Source organism: Tupaia chinensis, unplaced genomic scaffold, assembly GCF_000334495.1.
Source record: "Tupaia chinensis unplaced genomic scaffold, TupChi_1.0 Scaffold000290_1, whole genome shotgun sequence".
Lineage (NCBI taxonomy): Eukaryota > Metazoa > Chordata > Mammalia > Scandentia > Tupaiidae > Tupaia > Tupaia belangeri.
Window position 1 is genome coordinate 4,885,711 of NW_006159775.1, and position 23,067 is coordinate 4,908,777.

General features: G+C 35.9%; 1 protein-coding gene across 5 annotated transcripts in view; it reads left to right on the plus strand.

The window, feature by feature from the left end:
• TRAPPC8 (trafficking protein particle complex subunit 8) overlaps window positions 1–23,067 on the plus strand; it is a 105,855-nt gene that overhangs the window by 38,112 nt on the left and 44,676 nt on the right. For all 5 annotated transcript variants that reach the window (XM_006150568.3, XM_006150569.3, XM_006150570.3 and 2 more), the window contains 5 exons: window positions 3,046–3,146; window positions 8,201–8,306; window positions 18,063–18,194; window positions 21,135–21,359; window positions 22,265–22,373. In XM_006150568.3, coding sequence (XP_006150630.1) covers window positions 3,046–3,146; window positions 8,201–8,306; window positions 18,063–18,194; window positions 21,135–21,359; window positions 22,265–22,373 — 673 coding nt within the window. The remainder of the gene's footprint in view (window positions 1–3,045; window positions 3,147–8,200; window positions 8,307–18,062; window positions 18,195–21,134; window positions 21,360–22,264; window positions 22,374–23,067) is intronic.

Below are 23,067 nucleotides of genomic sequence, written 5' to 3' on the forward strand. Positions count from 1 at the left end.
GGCCATGCCTCAATCTCTTCTCCATTTTCCTCTCGGGATCTTGGGCACATACGCACACCCGCCGGGTCCAGGACTCGAGCCGAGATGGACTCCATGAGAGTCCAGCAACATAGCCATTATGCTAACTGCTAGTCCCAAGGTTGGACAACTTTTAAGAAACCTTTCTCAAGAACTGAAAATATGCTCTATTCAAGAGTGTACTTAAATGTTTAAAAATTATATAAAGATGGCCAGCAGGTGGCATGTTGGTTAAGGTGCTGGAATTCCACATGGCTAACTACGGTTCAAGTCCTGGACCTGGTGGCTTGAAAATCAGGCTCACGTGTGTGTGCCCAAAATCCCAAGAGGAGAATTGAGGAAAAGGGATTTCAGTGTGGCACCATCCCTGGGAGCGGGGGTGATTTTTCACTTTCCCTCTCTCGTCTCTCTCCAGTGAGTATATATCCAATGACAAAAGCCTTTAAAAAAAGGAAGAAAAATAAGTTTTCTTTGACTAGACATTCTCTGATCATTTATTATAGTCATCTAATACAAGCTATTATGAAATCACAGAAACTTAATGTTATTTTACTATGGCCTTATAACATAGGTATAAATATGTAGTTATAAAATTTTACATAATGCCCTTGTAAATTGAACATCTGCATAGGTAAAAACCATATAAAAGTACGGAAGAGAGTCTCTAATTTTATGATACGTAAGTTTTTTCATTTTTATAAATTATCTATGAAATACCACATACACACTGTTAAAGTGGAGGTATTCGTAGGTATATGAGAGCGAATAGTTTATTACTGGAAAACAAAGGCACGTACTATATAATATGGTATTTACACACCTGAAATCACTATAATCTATAAAGCTGCCCTAGAAATAATAGGTCTCTGAGAAAGAAAAGGTTGAGAGAGTCCTCTTTTTTTTTTTTTTTTTTGGGGAGGTTTTTGCTATAGGGTACGGGGGCTCGCCAGAGAGACAGAGCCCGACAACAGAAAGCAAGAAATCACCCATCTGTCGGGTGGTCACGTTGCAGTCCCTTCTCCTCCATTCTCCTCTCAGGATCTTGGGTACGCATGCACATGTGCCCGGTATGGGTTTATGCCACCAGGTGTCTGGAACTCAAACTGTGATCGGCTACATGGGAGTCCAGCAACATAGCCATTATGCTAACTGCTGGTCCTGATAATATCGTTATTCTTGAGCATCTTGCCTTACAAAAAAATTTGTGTATGACTGAATAAAAATTTTTTTTTGTTGATATCACTTCCCTATTTACCACTGACATTAATTAATCATTAAGGTAACCTTTTTAGAAGAAAATCTAGAAAATACTAGGTAAAACATTATAGCAAAACAAATCATAGTAATTCTTGAGGAAATTTTTGTAGCTTAATTTGTCATAATTAACTGAAAGTTAGTACTTAGTTCCTTTTTAAAAAATATTAATTTTATTTATTATTATAATTATTTTTTAAAATTTGGCCAGAGAGACACAGAGAGAGAGAGAGAAAGAGAGAGGGAGGGAAAGTGAGAAAGCAAGCTGCCATCTATGGGACTTGGACAACCATTGGCCATGTGGGAAATCCAGCACCTTAACTACCATGCCTACTGCTGGCCCCAGTTCTTGATGAGAATTCATTATCGTGGAATGTAAGAAATAATTTGATAGTTGATTATTGAAGATTATGCAATATCTTGGTCATGCTGAATGGTCTCACTGTATCTGTAGAAATTATGTTTTTGTTTTAATGTGTATTGATATAACTACTGTAAATTAAATTTAAAAATCACTTAAAATTGGGTTTATTTTTCTTATGGGTTTTTCTTAGTGTATGTTTATTAATATATATGTAGTATATATATATAGTTGATTTAAAATAAATGTATTTTTCTATTATAATATATATTCAATATATATTAGACCTTTTTGTATAATATAGAACTATATATTCATTTTGAATAGTAGTTAAAATATAAACTAGTTAAGAAAAATTGATACTTCAGAACTGTAGATTATTTTGTCAAATGGGTGTTAAATATTTTCATTCAGCTTATTCAGAGACTTTTTGAGCAGACACTGCTGGGTGCTGAGAATACAGAGGTACTCTGAAACAGTATGGTTCATGTTATGGAACTTCTAGTCTGTTAGGTTAAAGGCTTTAACCATATCCCAATTTTTAGTTAGCTATTTCTGTGTTTTACTTCTGTTTTTAAAAGTGTTGCAAGAAACCACATTTGTCTTTTCTAAAAATGATTTTTTCTCACCAATTTTTAAAGGTTTTTAGTTTATTTCTAGTTAAGCATTTTTAAAAAAACAATTTATATGAGAGCACAGTGTGAACATAGTAGAAAGTTTTACGAAGTGAATGGAAAACCTGCATTTTAATCTTCATTTATAAATCTATTAGTACCATTATATGTTATATAAATAATGGATTACAGTTCTAGGAATTCACATAGAAAAGGTCTTAAAATGAAGTAAGACCTAGGCAGTAATAATAAGTCTAACTAATGGTCTTTATGCCTTCTATATGGAATGTAGGATGTAAACTATCTGGTCATCGGAAAAGTCACGACGCATTTTTGCACAGAAAAAATATGTCATGACTTTTTCTACAACCCAATAGAATGTGTAATTAGCAGAATATACTGATAGTGCAAGCTGTTAGGAGCTCTGTTTTCATGCAAATTAATTGGAAAGAGATGTACTTTATTTTTTCTCTATATACATTCCTTTTATTGGTCTGTACTCCGAGGCTTATGTAAGAACAGGAAGAAGATGCTAGCAGAAATCTTAAGCTAGGATCACTTGAGAGTGTATATATATCATATCTCAAGTGTTTACTTGACTTGGGAATCTCATTTAAATACTGAATGGAAGACTTTGGAATTTAATAGAGAGCATATAAATGTATTTTTCAAGTCTACATTAGGTTTTGACATTTATACATATACATATAGAGGAAAAAACAGATTTTTATTCCTGAGTGCTAAACCATAGCCTGTTTCTTCTTTGGAAATAACATAAACTTTTGTCTTTTCCTTTAGGAAATGGCAGCAGTGTCAGCTTTTCTTCAGCCAGGAGCACCTAGGCCATACCCTGCTCATTACATGGACACAGCAATTCAAACATATAGGGATATCTGCAAGTAGGTGACTATAATTTTTATAGTCTATCCATGTAAGGTAAATTGTCATTTGTATCGTTAGTAGATATAAATAGTTCTTTTTTCATGCATTGAACTCCTAAATGAAGGCCAGTCCCATAGCCTAGTGGTTAAGTGCTGTACATTGGGAGCTGTATTCCACATGGCCAACCATGGTTGAATTACTGCCCTGGTAGTTTGAAAAACATGCTAACTGGGGACCAGCAGTTAGCGTAATGGCTATGTCGCTGGACTCCCACCTAGTTGACAGCGGTTCAAGTCCTGGACCCAGTGGCTTAAACTCGCTCCGGGTACGTGTGCGTGTGTGCCTAAGATCCCTAGAGGAGAATGGAGGAGAAGAGATTGTGGTGTGGTCATCCTCCCGGGGGGTGATTTCTTGCTTTCTATCTCTCTGTCTCTCTGTCTGTCTGGCGAGTACACACGCCCTATTGCAAAAAAAAAAAGAACCTCTCCCCCCAAAAAAAATGCTAACCACATGTGCACTCCTGACAGGATGTAGAAATGAATGAAAAGGATTATTTCATGACTATGCCCTATTGGGAGGGTGCTTTCTGTCTGTCTGTCTGTCTCTCTCTCTCATGAACACATGTTTTCTGGCAGTTTTAAAAACAAAACTTTAGCTTGTTTTTTTTTTAAAACGAGTCAAGGATGTAGAGCTAATAAATGTAGAACTATTAATCCACTTTTACCTCTTACATCCTGTGATCTACTGAAGCATTTATTAGGAGAGTCTGCTCTGTGGTGTAGAGGTAAAGCTGATCAAGAGAAGCTAGGTCCCACATGGTGACCATGATTTGAATTCCCAGCCAGGTCAGCCTGAAACTCAGGGCCTGTGTTCAATTGCCCAGAATCCAATGGGCTGGAGGACTGGAGGAAGGATATCATGGTGTGACCAGACCCTGTGGAGGGTGCTCATCTCTCTCTCCTTCTCTCTAATGTGCTAGCATGTGTTCTCTTGTGAATAAGGAGAAATTGAGAAGAATGTATTTGGAGATTATAGCAGGAAATACAGTTTCGTGTGAGAGAGGAATCATTAAAGGAGACTGAAGACATTGAAAAGATTGAAGAACTAGGGAAGTCTTAATTCTTTAATTACCAAGGAAACCAGAATAGTAAAAGCATTGAAAGGAGATTGAATTGTCTTTCTCTGAAGAGATATTCCCTATCTTAACGAAGCACAGAATTTTTGGAGAGATGCACATGGAATGATACACAAGAAAAGGAATAATACCAGGAACTCAGATAGATAAATAAACCTTGGACAAAACTCAGTTTTGTCCTCCTGTCTAAAACAAAGTGTATGGTTTGTTCAAATCCATATTTACACATATTTACTCTATATGTATTATATTATGTATTATTTACCCTATAGTCTTCATTCTGAATTACTATAATTGCTAAGATTTGTTACCAATTGAATAGATACTGTGGCATGAATTAGAAATCTTATCAGTTATACATATCAACTTAAAAAGATCCCTGATCTTATAAATATTAGATTGTAATTTTTTTTTCTATAGGGCATGTACACTTGCTAGAGAAGGGAGGGAAAGTGAGAAATTATATTCCCACGGGAACAGCTACACCACAATCTCTTATCCTCTCAGGATTTTGGGTACACATGCATGTACACATGCCTGACCTGTTTTCCAAGCTACCCAGTCCGGGACTCAGACCGTGCAGTCACCTCTGTGGGATCCAGCCACCTTACCCACACCACCTGGCTGGCCTACGGTGGGGCCTTCCCCTCATTTTTTTAAGATGCTATGCCTCACTTTTTCTTACTCAATTTTAATTAAATCATTTATTTCTAATTGCCAGAGAGTGTATGTGCTCTACTCTTTCTTCTCTGTTTTTTCCATCGTTTTAGGATTTGGGGCATGCACGTATATGTGCCCAGTGTGTCTTTCAAGTGATCTGGCTGGGATTTGAACTGCAGTTGGTCATAAAGGATCTGGCTGTCTTCACTAGGTTACAAGATCAGCCCAACCTTTTCTTTTTTTACAGTTTGTTCATTTTTTCCATGAGGGAGAGAGAAACAGAGACAGGTACTCCAACAGGGTCTTTATAACACGATCCACCCCCAGTTTCAGACAGCCCAGGTTATGGCTGTGAGCAAGTATTCCCAACTGCAGCCGGGATGTCCCCAGGACATGAACCCTGGACTTTCCTATTTGGGTCCAGATATATTACCTCTGTGCCACCATCTGGCCCTAGTGCTCTTCTTTTTTAAATTAATGAGATCCTATTTATTTTAAAAGACTTCATTATACTTCTTATATAAAGCCGTCTCTTCCCTTTCTCTAAATCATAATAAAAATAAATCAATTGTTCCCTGCTTACTTTCCTTTGGATCAGGTTTGACTTTTAGGATAGGAGTTGTGTTCTAGAAATATGTGTATCCTCATCCCTTCCACTGTGCCTTGCAAATGATTTCTTCAATATTTGTTTGAATAAGCAGATTAATGAATTTTTTGAACTTGAATCTTGTGACCTAGTATGTGACTGCTTAGGGAGACGGTGGAGGAATATCTTAAGTAAATATCTTAATTAATAGTAAATATCTTAAGTAATAGTATTAAGATGTAAGGAAGGGACCTGCAGATGGCGTAATGGTTACGTCGCTGGACTCCCACATAGTTGACCAAGTTCAAGTCTTGGACCCTGCGGCTTAAAACTCTTGCCAGGCGTGTGTACATGCATGCCCAAAATCTTGAGAGGAGACTGGAGGAGAAGGGACAGTGGCGTGGCTATCTTCCCTGAGGTGTGATTTCTCACTTTCTATCTTTTTGTCTCTCTCTGTCTCTCTGGCAAGCACCCTATAGGAAAACCCTTAAAAAAAAAAGAAAAGATGTAAGGGAGCAGGACGAGCAGATGGCATAGCTGTTACATCACTGGTCTCCCACATGGCTGACTGTAGTTCAAGTCCCAGACCCCATGGTTTGAAAATCATGCTGGGCACATGTGGATGTGTGCCCAAGATCCCAAGAGGAGGATAGAGGAGAAGGGATTGTGGTGTGGCCATCTGCTCCAGTGGGTGATTTCTCGCTTTTGCTCTCATTGTTTCTGTCTCTCTCTGGTGAGCACACATACCCTATGGCAAAAACCTCTTAGAAATTAAAATAAATTTCAGTTTTCTGATGAATGAATGAGCACATTAATAAAAAAGGGAGCTTAATTTGCTTAAAAATCCTTTTGAATTGAACCTGTTTTATTTGACTAGATGCAGGTAAATAGGAGTTAGTCATTTGTATTCATTTAAAAAATCCTCAGTATTCAGCCTGGCAGGAGGCATGATGGTTAAGTGTGCTGGACTCCCACATAGCTGACCACAGTTCAAGTCCTGGACCTGGCGGCTTGCTTTGTCGCTTTCTTTTCCTCTTTCTTTCTCTCTCGCTCGCTCTCTTTTTCGCTGTCTCTCACTCTGTCCCTCTCTGATCAAATTAAAATAATTAATTAACTAATTATTTTTAAAATCCTAGGTATTCATAAATATTAACCCTCTAGGGAAAACCATGATTTGTAGAAAGTTTGTGATAGATTTACTGAAGTTATTTTTGAAATAGTAAATTGTATTTTAGAATAACTGTTAATGGTCTTATTAAAGGAGATTGAGTTAATAAGTTTTGGTTGTAATTTTAAAGCCAACTCGTATTTTGATAGGTTTAGAAAGTAAAAAGAGAAACACTTTTGCTGCTGTTTCCTAGTAAAAGGATTCCATTTTGTAATTTCATAATATGAATGCTTTTGTTATTTTTGTTTGTTTATGATAAGAGTGCATGCATGCTCATATGAGAGTAAGAGAGAAAAGGAAGAGGCACCCTCAGACACCGTGATCTCCTTCCTTCAGTCCTCTAGCCTATCAGATCCTGGGCACGCCTACTTGTGTGCCACGGTCGTCATATGGGATCCAGCTTCTCTTGAGCAATGCATTACTACTGTGCCCTAGAGGCTGCCCCACTGATATTCATTATTTCAAAAATGAGTAATTGAATTCTAGTTTACTAATATGATTCATAAAGAAAAATCAACTGACCATGTCTTTTTACAAAATAAAAATTTGGCTCATGAATCAATCAGGAACCATGGCCAGCCCAATGTCTTCTCTAGTTGAAGCATCTCAGTGGTATTACCAGAGGGGAAATACCTCAGTACTCCTGAAAGTAGCTAACAAAATGAGACACACATAATCAGAATTTGCAGTGAGGAAGGAGAAAGAAGGAGGGGTGAAATGTTTATTCCTTTCCATTCAAAGCAATTTTTATTATCTTGCTGTTGGTTCACATATATTGTTGAATTCTACTCTTTTTTTTTTGCATAAGAAATGTGAATTTTCTATTTTTACTACAAAGTTATTTATATAGTAATAAAAAGTTTTGATGGGTTATGAGAATTCTACAATAATTTTTTTTAAAGGTTTTGGCCATAGAGTATGTGTGCTCACTAGAGATAGACAGAGATAGGTTGAGAGATAGTAAGAGATCACTCCCACAGGGAGGATGGCCACGCCACAGTCCTCCATTCTCCTCTTAGGATTTGGGGAATGGGCATACACACACCCGGTGTGATTCTTAAGCCTTCAGGTCCAGGACTCAAACCACACAGTTGGCCATGTGGGATCCAGCACTCTGACCGCCATGCCAGAAGCTGGTCCCGAGAGAATTCTTCAATAAGTTTTTAAAAAATCTTTTTGGTAGGTGAAAAATTAAGGACATAGACTTCTTTTTCCTTTTTTAAAGAATTATTTTACTTACCTTTGTTAAATTATTTATTTTATTTTAATTTGACCAGAGAGGGACAGAGTGAGAGAGAGAAAGAGGGAAAGTGAGAAAGCAAACTGCCAGGTCCGGGACCCGAACCATGGTCCACCATGCGGGAGTCCAGTGCCCTTAGCCACCATACCACCTGCTGGCCCTTTTTACCTGTAAACCGTAATTGACATCTTAACCTATTACTTCAGCTGAACCCATAATTAATTTGATATGCTAAGGTATTATTATAGTGTTGATTATATTTTTCTTGTCTTTTTTCTTTAGGAATATGGTATTGGCTGAAAGATGTGTATTGCTTAGTGCTGAAATTTTAAAAAGCCAGAGCAAATATTCAGAGGCTGCAGCTCTCCTAATACGGTTAACCAGTGAGGTACTGAAACTGTGTTGTATTTGCTTTAATTAACATTATTCTTTTTTTTTTTTTTTTTATGGGTTTATCTTTTTCCAGAGAGAGTGTACAAAACATACAATTAGAAGGGTTTCTCTTCTTGGGAATTTACAACATGACTGTTTTATATTTTTTGGGGATTCATTTTGAATGTAATTTTTAATTTGAATTTATTTAAGTCTACATTTTATTGCTAACCACAGATATGTGTTGTGCATCTTCTATGATGTAGGTTCTGTTCTGTGCATCACTATATTTAAAGCAACATGAATGTCATTCCTAATATAAAGCTGATACTTCAAAAGAGTAATCACTGAGAAATTTTTTATCTAATTTTCAACTAGTTTACTATAGTAATTTAAGAAAATCTTCCTAAGGTTTGAAAAAAATTAACAATATTTCAAAAGGCAGTAAAGGTAATCCATTTATAGTTACATTTCAAAGTTTTACAACAGACATTGAGTTGCGTTGATTATAGGCTCATAAATAATGGTAACGATTCCCTTTATAGGTATGATGAAAGGCACATTTTTTAAGATGAATATTCAAGACTAAAGAAACAAATTAATCACCTTCTTTGCTCCTTAAATGTTAAATTATTTCTAGGGCTTTAATCCTTGGACTACTGTACTTTTAACTCTACACATTTTGGGATTGATCTTATTTATAGTCATGATTCAACTCTTAAATCGGTCTCTAACCCTGACCTTTCCTTGAGCTTTAGATTTGTATGACCAACTGTCTTTTAGATTTATTAACTTGAATATTTCCAAGGCATCTTAAGTCAACATATCAATAAACTCATAAAATTTCTTACTAATATATTGTAGTCTTAAATATTATCACCAACTAATTCTTCATTTGTTCAAGGCAGAAGCTGCTTGAGTTGCTCCTATATTTTCCTGTCTTCTCAGTAGCATAAATTGTGGATGAGGGAATTTTTTTTTTCTCACTCTCCTCAACATGTTATCTTTTCATGTCTCCAGATAGTTTATCTTTATTTTGTTGTTTGCTTTTTGAAACTTCTACTTCTATCCCAGTTTACATCTTTAATACCTTTCACCTGGATTGTGGCCTTTTTTCTCTTGTTTTACCTAATTTACAAGCCATGGTATCAGTTGTGTCCTTCAGGTAGTCTTTCATAGTTTCCTAGGTTGTCCTAAGTGTCTCTTTTCTGCTCTCATATAATACAGCCATGCTTGTAATATTATATTGAGTCATCAGAAAGGTCACGCCATATTTTCCTGTTTATCTGTGCAAAAATGCATCATGATTTTCTGATGACCCAATATTATATTGAAAATTATCTTTAAGTTATTAGTTCCATAAGGGGTTGGGAACTGTGTTACCATCTAGTTCTATCTATAGTGTCAACACTGGGCTTGACATGTGGTAGATTCTCTGTTCAAATGTTATTGAATTGAGCAATTGACTCTTCCAAATGTAGTTATATCACAACCTATGTATAACTACTTAGATTCAGAGGTTACATTTAAAATATTTAGCAATTCGTATTTTTTTTTCTTTTGGAGAGGTTTTTGCCATAGGGCGCGTACTCTAGCCAGACAGAGAGACAGAGAGATAGAAAGCGAGAAATCACTCCCCAGGGGGGATGGCCACGCCGCAATCCCTTCTCCTCCATTCTCCTCTCGGGATCTTGGGCACGCACGCACACGCGCCCAGCGTGAGTTTAAGCCAGCGGGTCTGGGACGCAAACCACGGTCTACTACGTGGGAGTCCAGTGACATAGCCATTACACTAACTTCTGGTCCCTAGCAATTGGTATTGTATGGAAACGAACCAATAAATACAAACAGATGCCCGATATAAATTATTTAGTAGAGCTGAGTATGGGTTCTAGAGTATGTTGATGTCTTCCATTGTAATAATCTTGAGTTTGAATGTGTTGCGTTTTTCAACCTATTGATTATCAGTGAATGTAAAAAGAGTTTATGTTTCAGGGACTTGATTAATGTTTTTCCTTGCTTAAATGCTTTTAATTGCCGTTCTACCAACATACATGAATAAAATTTGTTCAGAGCCAGTTGTTCTGTCTGCATTATAACCTTGTTATTTTTTTTGTCATTCTTCTCTTCTTATTCCCAGCTCTTGTTTTCACTATCTTTTCTGAAATCAGGATGACTTATTTTTAATAAAGACTAGAAAATGTATTATTTATCATCTTAGGGAATGGGGACATGTGATGGTGCATTCCCTGGAAATTGTAATTCTCAGAGGCTTTTTCAGTTATAATCTTTTTAAAATTTTATTTTATACATTCAATCATTGTACATCACTATAGCTTATAAAATAGTTACCCAATATGAATACACTTCACACCAGTCCAGTTGGAGCTATCATATACATTATCATTAACAGACAGTGCTCCACTTGTGTCCCTTAAATGTCTTGCCTATTTTTTCCTTGATTCCTTTCCTCTCACTCTCTCTCTTCTCCCACCCTCTTCCCACATTGTCAGTATCCATAACCATTTTCCATACTTCCATACCTCCAATCTTTCAATTTCTCCCATAGAGTGCAGACGGTCAATAATGCCAAAAATAGACAAGCGGGATTACATCAGATTAAGAAATTTCTGCACAGCAAGAGACACATAATTAGTGTCATTCGACAACCATTGGGATGGGAGAATATTTTGCTTCAGATAAGGAACTGATAACCAGAACACACAGTTACACTTTTATATCTTTGAGATAAAAGTAAAGATTACTAGGCATGGGACCAGCAGATCGCATAATGTTTATGTCATTTGATTCCCATATGTCCTGCTGCAGAGTTGAGTCCTGGATTCCTGGATCCAGTGGCTTGAAACTCAGGCCAGGTGTGTGTGCTTGCATGCCCAAAATTCTGAGAACAGAATAGAGGAAAAGGGATTGCTGTGTGGCCATCTCCCCAAGGGGTGATTTCCCCCTTTCTGTCTCTCTCTGGCAAATGCATGTGCCTTATAGCAAAAAATCTCTCTTAAAAAAAAAAACAAAGATTATTAGGCATAATGTATATGAAATTATCTTAAATCTTAACCAATAATTTATGTTTATGTGTATGTTTTGTTAGCCCAAAAGACTATACAATCATGATCTCAAGAATAAAGAACTGAGTTACATTCATATTTATGAATTGTGTTCCCTAGATTTTTACTAATACCATTATAGCAAAAGCCAGAAATGAGGTCTCAGTGAAAAGACTTGTGCTTTGACTTAATTATTTTGGGGACTACAGATTTATGGGCAAATAGATCTTATTCTTATTTTATGTCCTGGGATTCTAAGAATGCCAGAACATACCCAGCTTAGTGATAAAACATGTCACATTTACTGCCACATAGGATAATATATCTGAATTTGATTCTTAAGACATCCCTACATGTGTCTGTGTTGAACACTATTCTGGTCTTAGAATGTTTTGTCTGTTCCTGAATTTAAATATGAGAAATAATTTTCTAGGGATAGCAATAATTTTTTTTTAATTTTTGTTCATCTTGGAAGCAAATTTTTCTGTGGGAACTCTGTCAGCTGAAGGTATCTTTTCTGTTAACTTCACAAGAATGCAAAAATTTTTTTTTATTGTAGAGCAATCTTTTTGAAATTTCATTCCGTTAAGTCAGTGCAACTGATGCCTTTATGAATTTTTTATGCAAGTATTTATTGAGGCCTCTACATCAGGTGATTTTTTTTTTAACCCTATGTATATCCTCTCACACAGGGACTTCAAAAAGTTTATGGAAAAGTGTAGTTAAAGTACATGTCTAATTTAGTGCAAAAAAATTGAAATCCATGCATAATTTTTTAAATTATAAATTGAATTTAAAAAATTTTAGAACTATTTATTTAATTTTATTTATTATTATTATTACTCAGTTTGACCAGAAAGAAAGACGATAGAAGGACAGTGAGAAAGCAAATCACCAGGTCAAGGACTCAAACCTCAGTCAGCCATGTGAGAGTCCAGCGCCCAACCACCATGCCACCCACGAGCCCCTAAAATAAATTGTTGAAGAGCACTTGTAATTGCCATAGAGAAACTAAGGCGAAAGCTCTCCCTGGTGGAGTGTGATCATGCTTCAATCCCTTCTCTGTTTTTCCATCCTATCTGGAACTTAGGTATGCATGTATATGTAGCTGATATGCTTTTTAAGCTGTGAGGGCTGAGACTTGAACCTTAGTTGGCCATGTAGGATTAGCTCTCTTAACCACTAGGCTACAAGGCTGGCCCATCTGTGTATACTTTTTAAAATAGTACACATTTTTCATGAATTCTTTCAAAGGCTACACTGACCTGACCTTGTATTTTAAGTAACCTTTGCCTTTCCAGATTTTTATAGAATTATCTTTGGGTTGTGGGCAAAATTTTCATAGGCCAGAGTTCTTCCTGAAGTGGTAGAACATGTATTTCTTTAGCTCTTCATAGAACATGTGTAAGTAGACTTGTTATATCATGATATGTGCTACCATTATACAATTTTATTTTTTAATTTGTTCAAAGCTATTTTGTAAAATTCTTTTTTACTTTTTTTTTTTTTTTTTGAAGGGGTTTTTGCTATAGGGTGCATGTGCTCGCCAGACAGACAGACAGAGACAGAGAGACAGAAAGCGAGAAATCACCCCCCAGGTGGGTTGGCCACGCCACAGTCCCTTCTCTTGGGATCTTGGGCATGCACACACACACGCCTGGTGTGAGTTTTAAGCCAGCAGGTCTGGGACAGGAACCTCAGTCGACTACATGGCAGTCCTGCGACATAGCCATTATGCTAACTGCTGGTCCCTCTTTTTTACTTTCCTATCAATACTTAGAGCAGATGTCATTATTGAGGGCCATTTTTTTTAAGCAGTATTTTTACTGGTTTAGGTGTTACTGTAAGACAGGGTCTAATGAAAAAATAAAGCTATAGTGAGATTTGAATGGGTATTCAACTCAGCAAACTGATTTCTTTGCAGTTAACAGTCTGTCAAAGAGTCAGAATTTTGTTTCAGCGAAATTAATACATGCCAAGAACAATTCAGTTCTATGCACTTCAGGTCGCTCCTGAATTGGTCAATCCTTGAGTATTAAATTTGAGAATACTGAGGGTTAATTGTGCTGGTTTTCAACTGGATTGTACATTTGAGTCATTTAGAATCATTAAAGATACCCAGGGCATACTCTTTATCTTAATTAGAATATTCGGGATTGCTGTCCATCCAAGTTTTACAGTTCAATGAAGGTTTATAATTAATTTTGAAAATAAATAAATTTATGCTGTGTATAGATGTGTAAATGTGCATGCAAGTGCTAAAAAAAACTTAAGAAATTTATGGAACTTTAAAAAGCCGAAACTATTGGGAAGGCTAAATGAAACTCTGAAGTACAAAAAGCAGAAGGAAATAACTGTTCTAGACATTAAAACATAAGAATATAGAAAGTTAAACAGCTGATTTTAAATAAGAATAGATTAATAGAATAGAGTGGGAATTTAAATACTATATATGATTGAGGTGTCATTTAAAATCAGTTATGAAAGCTAAGATATTTGGTAAATGGTATTGTGACATCTAATCAATTATCTGGATTGAATTCCTAATTTATTAATTACATGATAATATTTTATAGCTTGATTAAGCTGTAATATTAAATATGAAACCAATGTAATAAATAAATAAATAAAATTTTTTTTTGAGAGTGTTTTTTGCTATAGAGCACCTGTGCTTGCCAGACAGAGAGAGACAGAGAGACAGAAAGTGAGAAATCACCCCCCAGGGGGGATGGCCACGCCGCAATCCCTTCTCCTCCATTCTCCTCTCGGGATCTTGGGCATGCACGCACACGCGCCTGGCGTGAGTTTTAAGCCACTGGTTCCTGGTCGCAAACTGCGACTGACTACGTGGGAGTCTAGCAACATAGCCATTATGCTAACTGCTGGTCCCAGTAAATAAATATATTTTACACACACACACACATACACACACACACACACACACTGGAAAAAACCTACAAGAAAATGTTAGGAGAATATTTTTTGAAATCTAGGAATGATAATATCCTTTCTTGGTTTGATACAATATCTTGATGGCATAAAGGCAAAATTAGTATGCTACTACAAAATAAAGCTTCTATGTCAAAATGGGAAATATTTGTAAAATGTATGATAAAAAAATAATATTAATACAAAGCACTCTTATAAACCAAAAAATCATAAAAACTCATTAACAAAATGGCAATTCACAGGAAAAACAGGCCCCTAAATATATGAGGAAAGAAATATATGTAAAGGAGTAAATTTTCCTTTATTAGCTAGGTAAAAAAATGTTAAATAGATATTTTTGGCTGAGTAGAAAACATTCAGTCTTATTCTCTGTTGATGAAAATGTGTGTTGGTATTACTTTTTTCTGGTAGTAGTTTGGCTGTCTTGATTAGAATTTGAAATATATATATAGTTTTCATTAATTTAGAAGGTCTACTTCAGAAAATTTCCTAATAAAACATTTGTCACTTACTCAAAAATGTTTTTTATAAATACACTTAGTAAAGCACTTTCTGTAGTATCAAAAAAATAAAAAATATTTAATCAGTTGGGGACTGTTTAAGTTACTGGAACATTTATATAATGAAATTCAATGTGACTTTAAAAGAAACAAGAGATGTGTATGTCTTGAAAGCTATTCATGATACTAATTGAAAAAAGCTAAGATACTCTGTATAATACCACTTGTGTGTAAAAAAGTATGTGTTAAAGGTTAAAAGCAATACTAGGTATATTCAGGTGCATGCACACACAAACACAGGTATATTCACACATACGTAGAAGAGAAATGACACACAAACATCAAGCTGAAACCACATGGCATGATGGTCAAAGTGCTGGACTCCCACATGGTTGACTCTGAGTTTTAAGCCACAGACCCAGAGGCTTGAAAATCATTCCTGGCATGTGTTTGTGCATACCCAAAATCCCGAGAGGAGAATGGAAGAGAAGGAATTGTGGTGCAGCCATCCTCCCTGGGGGTGGCTTCTCACTTCCCCTCTCTCTTTCTCGCATGTGCACATGCTGAATGGTGAAAACCTTTTTTAAAAAAAAAAAAAAAAGATGTTAACTTTTTTCTTCAAACATTCTTTTTTTTTTAAGATTTATTTTTATTTAGTTTTATTTATTCATTCATTTAATTTTCTTAAAATTTGTCAAGAGAGAGAGAGAGGGAAAATGAGAAAGCAAGCTTCTAGGTCCAGGACTTGAACCATAGTCAGCCATGTGGGAGTGCCCAGCACCTTAACCACCATGCCACGTGCTGGTCCCCTCTTCATTCTTAAAAGATAAAAAGTTTATGTCTATCTATCTATCTGTCTATCTATATTTATATAGTTTTGTTTGTTTGGGTTTTTTGGTTTTTGGGGTTGTTTTTGTTTTTGTTTTGAGACTTTGCTACAGGGCGTGTGCACTCGCTGGAGATACAGAAAGCGAGAAATTTCTCTCTCACACACATGTCCCCCCTGTGGGGATTGGCCATGCTACAATCCTTTCTTCTTCTTTCTCCTCTTGAGATTTTGGGCATGCAACACATACATGCCCAGCATGAGTTTTAAGCCACCAAGTACATGACTCAAACTGTGGTTGACTGTGTATCCAACAGTGTAACCATTACACTATCTGCTGGTTCCCAAAAGAGTCTGTATATGTGGTTTTTTTTCTTTTTGGAGAGGTTTTTTTCTATGGGGCACATGCACTTGCCAGACAGAGAGAAACAGAGACAGAAAGTGAGAAATCACCCCCCAGGGAGGATGGCCACGCCACAGTCCCTCCTCCATTTTCCTCTTGGGATCCTGGGCATGCACGCACACGCGCCCAGTGTGAGTTTAAGCCACTGGGCCCTGGAATCGAACCGTGGTTGACTACATGGGAGTCCAGCGACATAGCCGTTACGCTAACTGCTGGTCCCAAGAGTCTGTATGTTTTAAAAGAATACTTTTGGGGCTGGGAGGTGGTGTGGTGGTTAAGGACACTGGACTCCCACATGGCTGACCGCAGTTCAAGTCCCAGACCTGGTGGCTTGTTTTCTCATTTTCTCTCTCTCTCTCTTTTACTTTGTCCCTCTCCAGTCAAACTAAAATAAATAAATAAATAAATAAATAAGTCAAATAAAATTTTTTTTTAAAAAAAGATTGCTTTTTCCTGAAATATAAAAGGAAGCTCCTAAGCCTCCCCAAGTAATTCTGATACAGGACCAGCCCCATAGCCTACTAGTCTTTAAGGGAGCTGGATTCCACATGGTTGACCACAGCTCAAATCTTAGCCCTCCTAGGTTGAAAAATATGCCAGGCGTATATTTGTGTGTGTGTGTGTATGTACATGCACACATGCACATGTGCCTTAAATCTCAACAGAATAGTGAAATGGAGGAGGGGGGATTGCAATGTGACCACCCCCTGTGGGTGGTTGCTTTCTCTCTCTCCCTCTGTTCAGCACCCATGCACTCTAACAATTAAAAAAAAGTAATTTTCATGGTAATCCTTGGTTAACAACTACTCATTATATATCCTGATTTATCTACTTACTAGTTTTTGTATCTTAATTATTAAAGAAATCATCTGATCATTTGGTTTTTGTGATGAGTTGAAATAGATGATAATTGCTATCATTTACTGAATACCTTCTAAATGGTTTCCTCAGATCTGTTTCGACTCTAATATAATTTTCTGATTGCTACAGAGAGAGCTTTAATAATCTATGGTCTATGAACACTTTGATGTAACTATAATTTGTTGAAATTATTGCACTTAAAGTCAATGTTTTTTGTTTTCAACTTTCCCTGGGGAAAATAATGGCAGCAGAACACATGGAAGGGCATGGTAAGTTCAGCTTGAGAATAGCTGAAAACCTAGAGAAAGTTTTGGTGAAATTGTTGTTGATAATAAATCAGCAACCTGCAGTACTTTCTCAGTTATTTGTGAAGTGATGACTTTTTCCATTGAAAGGTTGATCTTATGATGGGTGATGTTGTAAATGTAGTTATGTGGTATTTAGATGCTGTATTGGAAGCGTCTGTTGAAGTGGAAACTTAATTTGAGTTTGAGCAAGTGGAACAATAATTTTTGAAAGGGAAGCTTTCTGCACTTTTCAATGAAAAGCACTCACTTTGGCCCTCTTGAATTATAGCAAAAATTGAAGATTCTTTAAATTCAGTAAAACGTTACAGAGAATATACTAGTAGGTTATATTATTTCATAATCTATGTGTACTGTTTTATCTTCCGTTTTTCATTAATGGTTAGATATATACTGTTGGAAGTCACAGATCAGTTTCCAGAAGAAATTGGATTTATGTAAATCTAATTTTTCTGTTTTGTGTGTTTTCTGATTATTCTGTACAAAATTCTCAGTTTATATATATAATATATATATATAGTATATATGCATATATATATATATATACTATATATATTGGCATTTGAGAAGGGATTACATTTCTTTAGAGATTTGTTATATGCCACATATTGTACTAGACATTTGACCTTTGTGAAAAGCAAAATACATTATACTAGATAATTTTTTTTTTTTTTTTGAAGGCTTTAAAAAACATTGTGCTTATTGACAGGAAGGGTCAAGACTAGTTTGCCTGTTCGTGTCTTCATGTACTCTTAAGTTAAATATTGGACATGCTGTATATTAAGAAAGTAAATATTTTTCACCGATTATCTTTTTATTTTTAATTTTGTAAAACCGTTTTTTTTTCTTTGAACATTCAATAGGATTCTGATCTTCGAAGTGCACTTCTTTTGGAACAGGCAGCACACTGCTTTATAAATATGAAGACTCCCATGGTTAGAAAATACGCATTTCATATGATATTGGCAGGCCATCGGTTTAGTAAAGCAGGACAGGTGAGTGTACGTTTTAAAAATGAAAAGATGCTTTTTATTCATTTGTTTAATAAATGCACGTCAGTTGTCACTTGTTATTATTTAAAATTAATCCTAAAAATGGAAATACATTTTATTCTTTTCTTTTTTTTTTGAAATACATTTTATTCTGAAGTAATGTTATATTGGTTACTACATTAAGAGTTGGATTTAGACAAATGTGTGCTTAAATCTTGATAATCTTCTTACAACTTTGACTTTGGTCAGCTTACTTCGCTGAGCCTCATTTTTTTACATCTTACTAACTGTGTCATTTTACCCAAATTTTTAATGGGTAGAAATCTGTCTCGTCTCTGGAAGCAGTTGGGTTAGAGGGATCTTTATAGGCTTAGTGAGTTTTATTTTTTTTTTAAAACATGTTATTTGGAGAGAGCTTTGCTGGAGATTGAGAGTAGTAACAGCAGTAAAATAGTGGTTTAAGTAGACATATGGGTTGAATATTCATCACTATTTTAGGGACTACACTAGGTTCTGAGCATACTATAGAAGTGGTCTTGCCTCATAAGGAGCATTTTGATATAGCAGAGTGGTATGAAGATTTAAAAAATGTAGTTAATGTGTGGGCCAGCCCCATAGTGCAGTGGTTAAGCGTAGTGCATCAAGCACTGGATCCCACAGGACCTACTGTGTTTCAAGTCCCGACCTCAGTAGCTTGAGGAACACAGGGTGTGTGTGCGTGAGAGCCCAAATTCTGAAATGAAGGAGAAAAGGAGGGAAAAGGTTGGTCCAAAAATTTTTAAATCCATGCGTAATTTTTTCATAATACTCATTTTCCCTGAACATTTTGAAGACAATCTCCACCCTCCCCCAACCCCCACATCTCTATTTATATAACTAATACAACCATCAAAATCAAGATTTGGCATTGATAGAGTGACTGTCTAGTTCTTGGACCCTATTAATGTTTTGATAGTTGTCTCTGATGTCCTTTATCAAACACGTTATCAAAGGACATAAGATCTTTATTTCTTTATTAGTTGAAGAATCCTTTGACTTCATGACTTCAACACTTTTGAAGATTACAGTCCAAATATTTTAGTACAGTGTCCTATTTAGTTTTTTCTGAAATTTTCCTCATGATGAGATTTTAATTTGGTATCTAGAGGAATATCACAAGAGATACTGTGTTCTCATTGCTTACTACCAATGCAGATGATTTTGATTTTATTTTATTATCATATAATCAAGAAGACATTTCTTTAAAAAAAAAACCCACAAATATAATTTTGACTATATACAGTGCAAAGTTTGTAATCTCCCCTTTGGAGGGCAGCAAATGCCAGAGTATACTCTGAAGTGAAGAAACGTTTAGTAAAGAGAAGTCTCTTTTTTGGGGTACTTATTCCCATTTTTTGAGACAGAGGTTCTCTTGAGTTCTGAGGGTGGCAATGATGTGTAATTAATACCAGGCACCTGGTCATGGTTGTAATACGCTGCAGTGGGCAAATAAAAATACCTAATCATATTTCTGCCTTACAAATAAGAGTGCTTTAAAAATGTGTGTACTGAGTTGGCCCTGCCGCCCAGTGGTCAGGTCCTTTGCATAAAAAGCCATATCCCACATGGTGCATCTTCTTCAGAGTGTCCACCTGTGGTGGCTCCTAATTCTGGCAGAGAACCCTGCTGTGGCTACTCTCCCTGTTTTCTAAATGTTGGGAAACAACCTCTTGGTAGTCACAGTACCGGCCGATAGGGGGCAGGCAGGCTGGCATCTACATGGATAGGCCTTTATATGAATTTTTAATATAGAAAATTATGGTTGACTTGGGCTGGCCCCAAAGCACAGTGATTAAGCACTGTTCATAAGGAGCCAGATCCCATATGGCTGATCACAGTTTGAATCCCAGCCCCAGCAGCTTGAAAAACATTCTGGATGCATATATTATCAAACTCTTGACAGGATGGAATAGGAGGAAAAGGTTGTGGTGCAACCATGCCCCATAGAGGGTATTTTCTCTCTCTGGTGAACATCTTCTGGTAATTAAAAAAAAAAAAAGAAAAGAAAAACAAGGTTGACTTAAATAAATGTCATATATTCTGTGTGATATATAACATGGCCACATAAATTTAAAGTAGGTCTATGATTGTAGGAAAGTGGAAAAAAGTTTGAAGAAAGTGTTGTTTTACTTGACAGGAAAAATTTCTTGAAAAACATAATATCCTGGGGACCAGCAGTTAGCGTAATGGCTATGTCGCTGGACTCCCACGTAGTCGACCGCAGTTCGTGTCCCGGACCCGGTGGCTTAAAACTCACGCTGGGTGCGTGTGCAAGCATGCCCAAGATCCCTAGAGGAGAAGGGATTGCGGCGTGGCTATCCTCCCAGGGGTGATTTCTCACTTTCTGTCTCTCTGTCTCTGTCTGTCTGGTGAGTGCACGCGCCCTATAGCAAAAACCTCTCCAAAAAAACCCAAAAAACAAAAAATATCCTGTTAGGTGCAGTGTGAGAACAGTTTTTTCATAATATTAGTGAAATCTACCTATTCTAAACACTGAAAATTATTATTTTGTTTATATATACTGTGCTGTCTTGCAAAAAAAAAAAAAACTTGAAATAGGTAAGCCCAAATGGAGAGATGAATTTGTACCTCTGAATTTGACCTTTTAAAGATTCTGCTGAGAAAAGTAGGGTAGACGTAACATAGGCTGGTCTCTTGTCTTCATGTTCCCTACTCCTCTATACCACAGACAAATAGACACACGCTCTGGATACCTATGGAACCTTAATTTATAACATACTCCATATGTAATTGCGAAGGGAGTATTACGTTAGTTTTCTTTTCCTCATCATCTCAGTCTCTATTAGAGGGAGAACCAGTTGCTTGATTTTATGTATTTGTGTGTATTTCTTTTTCTAGTTCAAGAAAAATTCAGATTATAATGCTTTTTTTGTTTGTTTACAGAAAAGGCATGCTTTACGCTGCTATTGTCAAGCTATGCAAGTTTACAAAGGAAAAGGCTGGTCTCTTGCAGAGGATCACATTAACTTCACTATTGGGCGACAGTCATATACTCTTAGGCAACTGGACAACGCCGTGTCTGCCTTTAGGCATATTTTAATCAATGAAAGTAAACAGTCTGCTGCTCAACAAGGGGCCTTCCTCAGAGAGTATCTTTATGTTTACAAGGTGACTTACTCTCAGAAGTAGATATTAAAATTGTATGGTCATTTATTTTCAGTAAAAACCATATTCATTACTATCACTTAAGAGTCTGTATAATGGCTTTACTAGAATATGTGTAATTGTCTGTCATCATAAAATTGTGGAAGATTAGTAGAGCTAGGTTGCATTGCCTGTTTCATACTTAATAGTCCTTTAAAAGAGAATTGAAATACTTCAATGAATGAATGACTTATGCCTGTTCTTAAAACTTAAAAAAAAAAGACAAGTGTTCTGGACTGTTTCTTCATCATAATTTTTATAGGATCACAACCGATTTTGTATTCAGTTTTAAATAGGTCCTTTTATTGTCCTTTGAAAAAATATATTCCTTATGAAAGATGAGGTGGCATGAATCTGGGAAATAGACAGGCTATTGTAATAACTGAGAAAAATTTATAGGAAGAAAGACTATACTACCAAGACAGGATGATAGAAAATACAAAGCATTGTCTTATAGAAAAAATGAGAAGTTGTAATATTTTTCCCCAAACTATGACTCGTGAGTATTATATTGAAGAAATTAATACCACTTTAGGCTTTATTAATTGAAATAATGTGGGTTAAACTTTTGGCTAATTGGATACTGTAAAGAATCATAGCAAATAGAATACATACCAAAATAACATTTGGAAATTTAGCATCCAAAGGGAACCAGTTAGCTGAGAAAACTTAGGAGTCTTTGGAGCAGAATAAAGGATACCTAAAGTTTTTATTTATAAAATTTTGTAACTGTGATGTATGAAATAAAACTGTAGGTATGTACTTAATCTCTTGCTTAATATTTTTAGTACCTATGTATTAAAAAATGAGGAAGTATATATAAAGAAATGAGGTTTTTCTGAAAAATATTTTTCTTTTATATTTTCCAGAATGTAAGTCAGCTGTCACCAGATGGTCCCTTACCACAGCTTCCTTTACCATATATTAATAGTTCAGCAACACGGGTATTCTTTGGCCATGACAGACGACCAGCAGATGGTTAGTAAAGTTTTATTTGGCTTGATTGCCTATTGACTGTTTTTTTAAATGTTTTTTTTTTTTTCCTTTCTCTGTTAAATGATGATGTGGGGTTGAATATTTGAAAATAAATAACTTTGTTAGAGTTTATCCATTATATTACCACCTGAAGATAATCATTGTTTCATTGTTTTTTCTTCTAACCTTAAAAACTAAAAACAGTAAAAACAAAACAGTTGTGGTAACATCTTTTCTCACATAATATAAAGAATGCCTGTCTCTTGTTATATAATCATGGTAAACATTTTTAGTCTTTGTAAACTATTCCATTCACGATATCGAAAGTATTATAATATTCACTTATTATGTATCAATAGATAGTTGTCACCTTTTGCTGGTATTAAATTATTGTGGTAAACATCTTCATGGATAAAATTTGTTTTTTTAAACTTTTTATTATGGAAATTTTCAGATATACAGAAGCAGAGAACAGTTACTAATGTTCCATTGTTCTTGTTGTAAGCCTTTTTTAAAAAATTTTTTAAGAATTATCTATTATTATTTTAATTTTTGCTATAGGGCACATGTGCTCACCAGAGGGAGACACAGAGAGAGAGAAAGTGAGAAAGCAAGCCACCAGATCTGGGACTTGAACCTTAGTCAACCACGTGAGAGTCCAGAGCCTTCACCATGCCACCTGCTGGCCCCATTCTAC